This window comes from Nothobranchius furzeri, chromosome 6 (genome assembly GCF_043380555.1).
Source record: "Nothobranchius furzeri strain GRZ-AD chromosome 6, NfurGRZ-RIMD1, whole genome shotgun sequence".
NCBI classification, from domain to species: domain Eukaryota; kingdom Metazoa; phylum Chordata; class Actinopteri; order Cyprinodontiformes; family Nothobranchiidae; genus Nothobranchius; species Nothobranchius furzeri.
The window spans coordinates 35,245,728-35,254,877 of NC_091746.1; the positions used below are offsets into that span (position 1 = coordinate 35,245,728).

At 45.1% G+C, this 9,150-nt stretch overlaps 1 protein-coding gene across 1 annotated transcript; it reads left to right on the plus strand.

Moving 5' to 3' along the window:
* The first annotated feature begins 1,292 nt into the window (after positions 1–1,292).
* On the plus strand, positions 1,293–3,156 carry LOC129157040 (zinc finger BED domain-containing protein 5-like). Its single transcript, XM_070551972.1, has 4 exons — positions 1,293–1,527; positions 1,636–2,588; positions 2,680–2,913; positions 3,010–3,156. The coding sequence occupies exons 1-4, from the start codon at positions 1,293–1,295 to the stop codon at positions 3,154–3,156; spliced, it is 1,569 nt and encodes a 522-aa protein (XP_070408073.1).
* Positions 3,157–9,150: the final 5,994 nt, after the last annotated feature.

Sequence of the window (9,150 nt, forward strand, 5' to 3'; positions counted from 1 at the left end):
AAGCGGGGTACAGCAGTGGCAGTTGCTGAGGCAAAATCTCGGGCGTGGGAGGAGTTTGGTGAGGCCATGGAGAAAGACTATCGATCGGGTCCAAAGAGGTTCTGGCAAACTGTCCGGCGCCTCAGTAGAGGAAGGCAGCAACTTGCTCACACTGTTTACAGTGGGGATGGGGAGCTGCTGACATCAACTGGGGCTATAGTCGGACGGTGGAAGGAATACTTTGAGGAGCTCCTCAATCCCACCTATGCGCATTCCGAGGAGGAACCAGAGCAGGGAGGCCTAGGGATGGACTGTCCAATCTCAGGGGCAGAAGTTGCTGAGGTGGTCAAACAACTACACAGCGGCGGAGCCCCGGGGGCGGATGTCATGGTCTGTGTCTGTGTCTCTTTGTATTCCTCTTGTGTCCCCTGGTCTTCAGCCCTCCAGATATTTCCTCTCAGGTCCTGTGTTCCTTCAGTCTCCCCACCATAATTTCCATAGGTCTATTATTCCAGTTGTGTGTGTGTGTGTGTGTGTGTGTGTGTGTGTGTGTGTGTGTGTGTGTGTGTGTGTGTGTGTGTCCTTTCCCAGTTATGTCTGGTGTCCTCTCCTGCTCCTCCTCCCTGATTAGTTATCACTTTCACCTGGTTTTCTCCCCTCACACCTGCAGCTCATCATCCCACCATTATGCCCCAGTGTATTTAAGCCCTGACTTGTCTCAGTGTCTTGTCGGTCCATTGTTATATTGTTGTCAGCGTTTGTTCATGCTCTAGTGAGCTTTGTGCCTCATCCCAGTTTTGTGCTCTAGGTGAGCTTTTGTTTCTTCTGGACTTTTGTATTTTGGCTCACTGACATTTGGATTTATTTTTGTTCTTCCTACAATAAAAGGATTTTTTCTTTACATATCAACTCCTGCCTCGTGTCATCCTATGTATCTGCATTTTTGGGTCCAAACCATCCCCATAATGTGACAGCGGATGAGATTTGTCCTGGGTATCTCAAGACTATGGATGTTGTAGGGCTGTCGTGGTTGACACGTCTCTGCAACATTGCGTGGTCATCGGGGGCAGTTCCTGTGAAGTGGCAGACCGGGATGGTGGTTCCCATCTTTAAGAAGGGTGACCTGAGGGTGTGTTCCAACTATAGGGGATCACACTCCTCAGCCTTCCTGGAAAGGTTTCTCAACGGGGGCTGTAGCGCCCCCCAGTGGGCATTCAGACTATATAAGGGGGCGGTGAAAGTTTTTTGCCACTGAAGGGGGCGCTGAGATGCTAATGGTTGGCGCTAGCGATACAGGATATTCATAACGGACAATGGCTCAGAATAAAAAGAAGTGTCGACAGTACAATGTGGATTACCTTCGGTATGGATTTATTCCTTCACCCACGAATCCACAACTCCCCATGTGCCTGCTTTGTGAACAAGTTTTTTCAAACAAAGCAATGAAACCCTCCCGGCTTAAGGAGCACTTGCCCAAAATGCATCCAGACAAAGCTTCAAAGGAACTGAACTATTTTCAGGTAATTAAAGAGAGACACTCTAAGAGAGGTAGCATTAGCAGTATGTTTGCTCGAAGCTCGAATTTACTGGACCGAGGATTATTAGCTTCCTACAATATCTCGTTGCTAATAGCTAAAAGTGGGCTCCCGTTCACAGTTGGGGAAACGCTAGTGCTTCCAGCAGTGAAAGAGGCTGTCTCTACAGTCATGGAACAGGACTCGTCAGCAGTGGTAAACGCAATTCCACTTAGCAATGACACTGTGGCGCGAAGGATAAAAGAAATGTCAGTTGATACTGAGGAGCAGCTCAGCGCCACGCTCCGTGTCAATTGTTTCAGCATTCAGCTGGATGAGACCACAACAGGGGACAACAATGCTTTGTTAATGGCTTATGTACGTTATCTATCAGACTGTGGAGTGACCGAGGAGTTTTTGTTTGGAAAATATCTCATAACTGACACACGAGGGCAGACTATTTTCAGCGCGCTGGAAGAATATTTTCAGGAGAAGTCTATACCTTTCAGCAACCTTCTTGCTTGTGCCACAGATGGTGCTCCCGCCATGGTGGGCAGGTACAGAGGCTTCATTGCTCTTCTGAAAGAGCGTGCGCCAGACATTCTTACTGTTCACTGTATTCTTCACCGTCACAACCTGGTGGCTAAAAACATCAGCCCTCAACTTCACAAGTCGCTGGATTTTGCAGTTAAGTCTATTAACAAAATCAAAGCCCACGCGCTAAATGACCGGCTCTTCAGACAGCTCTGCAGTGAAAATGATGAGATGTTTGAGCGCTTGCTGCTGCACACGGAGGTTCGCTGGCTGTCCAGAGGAAACTGCCTGTCTCGTCTTTGTGAGCTCTTTGCCACAGTTTTGGAGTTTCTTGGGACCAAAGATGTAGATCTCAGGAATAACTTGTTTTCCAGCCAATGTGACATTTTCTACCTTGCTGACCTTTTCGAAAAAATGAACGAGGTGACCCTCAAGCTCCAGGGAAATGGGGTGACACTGGTCCACTCTAAAACCACCATCTGCAGTTTTCTTGTCAAGATGGACCTGTACAGAGAGACTGTAGGCCGCCGGCAGTTTAACCACTTCCCTCGTCTGGCCACGGTATTATTCTAATATTCTATTATTATTCTGTTGTATTATTATTTTCTGCCTTAAATTAAATCTTTTTGCTATTCTTTGTATGTGCTTTCAGGTGTCAAGCAAGTTGACTGATGAGGAACTGCTGTGTTACACCGAGCACTTACGGATGATCAAAGCTGACATGGAGCTCCGCTTCAGGGACCTTCAGAACCTGCAAGTGCCTTACTGGATTCTGGAGCCTTTTCAGGTGGATGTATTTGAAAAGGAACCCATAATCCAGGAGCATCTCATTGACTTACAAAATGATGAGGAGGCACAAGCTACATTTCACACATCTGGCTGGCAAGTGATGTGGACTGTGCATGGCCACCGTTTTCCTACATTGTGGGAAAAAGCCCTGCTTCTGCTCCTAGCATTTCCCACTTCTTATCTTGTTGAGCAGGGATTCAGCCAGGTACTGTACATGCAATCAAAATACCGAAACCGGCTAAATCTGATAGCCTCAGGTGCACTACGGCTCAAGCTATCGTCTCTCAATCCATCCACAAAAACACTTGCAGCAAATCACCAGGGACAAGGGTCTCACTAATCTACCCACAGCGATGATGACTCCACTTTAAGCAATTTTTTTATGATCCTTTTTTTTATGACATATTTGTATTAAAGAGTTTCAAATTGTTTTTTATTTATTTAATTATTTTTTTGTAATCATGATTTTTGTATCAAAAAACTTTCTGATTCTCTGCATTGGTGGGCAGTAAGGCATTTCAGCATGACTTAGGGGGGCGTTTAGCTGAAAAAGGTTGAGAAACCATGGTCTACGCCAATGTACTGGAGAGGAGGCTCCGATTGATAGTTGAATCTCAGATTGAGGAGGAGCAATGTGGTTTTTTTCCTGGCCGTGGAACAATGGACCAGCTCTGTACCCTTGCAAGGGTGATGGAGGGGGCATGGGAGTTTGCCCAACCAGTCCACATGTGTTTTGTGGATTTGGAGAAAGCTTATGACCGTGTCCCCAGGGACACCCTGTGGGGGACGCTCCAGGAGTATGGGGTGGGTGGCTTTCTGTTAAGGGTCATTCCGTCCCTTTACCAGAGGAGCATGAGTTTGGTCCGCATAGCCGGTAGTAAGTCGGACCTGTTCCCAGTGAGGGTTGGACACCGCCAGGGCTGCCCTTTGTCACCGGTTCTGTTCATCACTTTTATGGACAGAATTTCTAGACGCAGCCGTGGTGTGGAGTGTGTCGAGTTTGGTGGCAGGAGAATCTCGTCTCTGCTTTTTGCGGATGATGTGGTCCTCCTAGCTTCATCCAGCTCTGACCTTCAGCTCTTGCTGGGTAAGTTTGCGGCTGAGTGTGAAGCAGCTGGGATGAGAATCAGCACCTCCAAATCTGTGACCATGGTTCTCGACCGGAAAAGTGTGGCTTGCCAACTCCAGGTTGGGACAGAGTTCCTACCTCAAGTGGAGGAGTTTAAGTATCTCGGGGTCTTGTTCACGAGTGAGGGTAGGAGGGATCGGGAGATCGACAGGCGGATTGGTTCAGCGTCTGCAGTGATGCAGATGCTGAACCGATCTGTTGTGGTGAAGAGGGAGCTGAGCCAAAAAGTCAGGCTCTCGATTTACCGGTCGATCTATGTCCCAATCCTCACCTATGGTCATGAGCTTTGGGTAATGACCAAAAGAACGAGATTGCAGATACAAGCGGCCGAAATGAGTTTCCTCTGTAGGGTGGCCGGGCTCAGCCTTAGAGATAGGGTGAGGAGCTCGGACATTCGGGAGGGACTCGGAGTAGAACCGCTGCTCCTCTGGATCGAAAGGAGTCAGTTGAGGTAACTTCGGCATCTGATCAGGATGCCTCCTGGACACCTCCCTGGGGAGGTGTTTCGGGCATGTCCTGCCAGCAAGAGGCCCCCGGGTCGACGCAGGAAACGTTGGCGAGGTTACATCTCCAATCTGGTCTGGGAACGCCTTGGGTTCCTGCCGAAGGAGCTGGTGGAGGTGGCCCAGGAGAGGACGATCTGGAGCTCTCTAGTTGGGATGCTGCCCCCGCGACCCGGACCCGGAAAAGCGGAGGAAGACGCCTTAATTAAGTTTTAATAATTACATGACTCCCCACAGAAAAATAAGATACATAAAAAGTGAACATTTTAAAATCTGACTCCACTTCAGTTTTGCAAGATTTTTTTTTTGGGCATTATCACAGTGTGAATGAAAAGAGAAAATATTTCCATTTTAGCTTTTTAAGGAAAACTTTGCTGTAAAATGTTGAAGTTTCTTTGACGCACACGTTTGTATGATATGGGGGAAGCACAGAACTGCAAAAGCAGGGAATACATTGTTTTTCTTGAAGCAACCATCTTTAGTTTTGATCACATCTCTGCAAACTCTGCAGCTTCAGCCTCAAACCAAACGCATCCCTAAAAGGTCTTAAGGGGTTGAGCTGACTGAGTTAGTCAAGAGATGAACGATAGCACATTATCTCTTTCTTTTTCTTTTGCAGTAATCTTTAAAAAACCTGGAGGTGTGCTTGTGGTCACTGTCAGTGTGTGACAGAGTTGGGATCTTTTATAAAACACCTGAAGGTACAACATGTCACTGGAAGATGAAGTGATATCTGTGTTGTTTTATTCTTACCAACTCTGTCGGAAACAAACACCTCATGAGATGGGACCGTTGTTCACCATTTGGAAAGTTGATAGTTTGACACCTGGATTTTCCAGGCTGTGTGTCACATTGGAATGTTGGAATTCTCCATTATTTTCTAACTCTGCTGCTGAAATAAAATCTATTTGTTAGACATTAGAAATCTTTTGGATCAAATAGAAAAAAAACATGAATAGAAAGCAGAAGCGACAAAATAAAAAGGTGACAGACAGGATTACTTCCAACAGAGCAAAAACAAAGCAACTCTCCTTTTACCAACGTGTTTACCTCCATGACATATAAAATACCCCAGCCCCAGTGGTGAGCCTGGAAATAGGTCCACTGCAATTTACATGTAAACCAAACATGCTCATCTACCTGCAGCATCTGGCGCTGACTCACCTCGAGATGCAAAAAGCACCGTGAGAATCATGTCCTTTGACTTCCCAAGTGCCTTTAACACCATCCAGATGTGTCAACTGCAGCAGAAGATGATGGTCCAACAACACAGATGCTCTGTATGAGTAGGGCCAAAGCCACCTCCACCTCCTGAGGAGGCTAAGGTCCTTCTGAATAAATTCCCATCAGCTAAAATCCTTTTATCACTCAGTGGTTGGCGCTGTTATCCACTCTGCAGTGATCTGTTGAGGTGCAGGCAGTTCTGACCGAGACAGGAAGAGACTGAACAAGCTAGTTCAGAAAGTTAGCTTGGTTCTGGGCTGCCCACTGGATACAGTTGAGGAGATGTGTGACAGGAGGATGCTGGTGAAGATGATCTCCATTTAAAAAAAACCTTCCTACCCACTGCATTCCACTGTGGAGACCATGGACAACTCCTTCAGAGGCAGACTGAAACATCCCAGATGTAAAACAGAACACTACTGTAGGCCATTCATCCCTTCTGCAGTAAGAGTGGACAACTCCTCCGTTTAACTGGTACTGGCATTATCCTGGTACACAATAACATCAATGTAATACTCAGTATGTGTTCAATATTTGTGTAATACCAGATTTACATGGTATGTCTATGTCCCTTCCATTATACTGCATAGTTCTGGAACCCAAGTTTTTTTTTTTACTCCTGGTTTTTAGTGGTCAAAGTTCACAATAATAACTTATTCTGCCAATGTATATATACTAGTACCTTTGTTATTATTTTTTCTTCAAATTATTCTCTTAAGTGTTTGTGCTGCTGTAACAAGTGAATTTCCTCACTGTGGGATCAGTGAAGTCTATTCTCATGCTCCTCGCTGGACTCGTGAGATCTCAAAATACCTCGAGACTTCAAAGGTCACGATTTGTTTATGCCATCCACCATTAAAACAAAAAGAAAGTAATCCCATTTTATATCACTGTTTGATGTCATACAGTATATGATGTTGTCCCACTCCACTGCCAGAATTAAAGCAAAGAAAATCACACTGCTGCACTTCTGGAATGATGCTGGAAGTAAATAACCGTTGGGTCACCTGTATTGGTGTAATCTACATGGATATGAAATTGCATCGCAGCAAAAGTCTTTTATTTAGAAAATAACCAAAGGATTTTACACCAAAACCATATGTGGTTCCAATTATCTTTTTCTTCCTGTGAGACTGGTGGGGCGATGCCCCAGCGCCCATGGACAAGCTGCCAGAGATAATTCGAGATTTTCGAGAATTTATTAAATTTTATTGAAGGTTTTGAGTATTGGGGTCTTGGGGTCAATTAAAATGCTTGGAAGAATGCACTAGTGCTGCGGAGACCAGAGACTGTGTCAACACTATGTAGTTTGTGGTTTTCATGGAGTTTATTTTATTTGGCAAGTTAAGAGAGGAAGCACTTCGGTTAATATGACCGAGGATGGTTTGTTTTTCTCATTGAAGCTGTGTACCTCCTAGCTTCTGCTGAAAGATACTGATGGTGCGTTCAATGCACCTCGCAAAAATTAGACCATAGCAGGCAAAGTATGAAGTAATCAATATAACCATGTTTTTTTACTGATGATATGCATTCATCGAAAGTTACATTGTGATTTAGACATCCTCTGTATCCAATGCCCACTGATGCTACCGGTGTAGTCACATCGCCAATGCCATCAATGAACTACCGGCTCAGATTGGTGAATCTCTCCATCCCAACTGTGAACTGTGCAACTGATGAAGTGAACTACTGTATTATAACATTAGGTGGTACTCCGAGAGACTAGTATGTTCTGAGGTGGTACTTGTTATAACAAGTTTTAAGACACTGGTCAATAACATCAAACTCGTGACTCTGTAATTCAGAATTTGTTTTTGTACATATGTTCAGTTATTTGATGTCAACAACTTTTGTTCCTTCTGTTTAACAAACTTGTTAGCAGCAGTTGTCATCCTGATGATTATCAAGATTAAAATTTGAATTTGGAAGGAAAATCTGTCATTTATTAGGAAAAACAACAGCTGGCCTCACAACATTTCAATCACTTGTTAACACAAACAGCAAAGCTTATAAAAACCTAATTATGAGCTAATGGATGTTTGGAGCAATAAATGAGTGCAGATTCCCTATTCATCACCGTGTAAAAGCAGGCCACCATCAGGTCCACAGGCAGAAAGCTGCTGATGAGGAAGCAGCCACTTCGTTGGAGTCGTGAGCCAGTACACAGCTTCTGGCTCATACAGAGCATGCTAAATATGCATCTGCAGCAAACTGGAGCATGACTGCTATACACAGGAATGTGTGTCACTTTGTCACTAGACCTAGCCCCGAGAGATGTGCTGCAAATCAGACACGCAATTTTCCCTCCAGTAGTGGAGAAAATACTCACATCTATTCCTTCAGAAGTCCTGCAGAGGGGGGATGCACCCCTCAGGTGTTTCTGCTTGACTGAACCTTTTTGATGGAATGTGTGGAAATGAATAACCTGTTTTTGTTGGCAAGATTATATGTTTTGTGTGTGTAAACATTCAGAACTCAAACCCCGAACGACTGTTTTGGGTTTAAACGCCTTCATCTTTTGAGCCAAACCCCCTGCCTGTACATGAACAAAGTAAGAATGATGTATCTGGCATTTGATTCATAAAATCTGATTCAGTGTTTCTTCATCATTGTTCATATGAAAACAGATCACCCAGAACCGTTGTTGCTGCTACCAATGATTTAACTAATTACTGCACCAAAAATGTGGTTCACTTCCTTTACTGGAAAACTGAAGCCACCACTGCAGCTCAGAGATGGTTAATCAACTTAACGACTTTTTTTGTGAAAGTGAATTTAAATATATATATATATATTAGGGGTTGTACGAAATAGTCGACTAGTCGACTAGTCGACTTCACGGCTCTGTAGTGACTTTTTTTGCCTGTCATCAACTAGTCGCTGTCACGTGATAATGACTGACAAGATGCAGCTCTCAGAAAAGACAGCAGGTGACGAGCCTCTGCGCGTCTGGATCGAGGCGGAGGCGACGCGCTGTGCGGTACTGACACCGGCAGTAAAACGGACATTTAACCAAACTGTAACCCTAACCCTAACCCTAACCCTAACCCTAACCCTTTTCCCTCTTGCAATCTAACCTTCCCCTCACCCCCATCCTAACCTTAACCAGTTTGTGCATGCAAAGCTCTGATTGTTGACGTGCGCTCCAGACATCTGCGTCCTGAGCACCGCCAAATCAGGTGTCACCACCTCAAAAACAAATTAAACACGCGATCGTTCATGTTGGCTCATTTCCTTTAATGTTTTCTGTCTGTTATTTGTGCCTGATGCGTTTCACTGCTGCGGAGCGAGGCGCATCACCTGTTGTTCTCCGGTGACGCACCCCCAAGATTCCACTATCTCCACTCCGCTCCGCTCCGGCACGAACTCCGCAGCAAAAATTGTCCCGTTGTAGTTGGCCGGCGAGCAGCGGCACTCCGCTGTTTTTGCGGTCGGTAGATCTTTTAGAACTGCAGTTCAAAGGTAACTCGTAAGGTGA

Coding starts and splice junctions, on each gene's coding strand:
- LOC129157040 (XM_070551972.1), top strand. CDS start 1,293: ATGGCTCAGAATAAAAAGAAGTGTCGACAGTACAATGTGGATTACCTT. Junction 1,528..1,635: donor AGAGAGACACTCTAAGAGAG/GTAGCATTAGCA, acceptor TCCCGTTCACAG/TTGGGGAAACGCTAGTGCTT. Junction 2,589..2,679: donor ACTTCCCTCGTCTGGCCACG/GTATTATTCTAA, acceptor ATGTGCTTTCAG/GTGTCAAGCAAGTTGACTGA.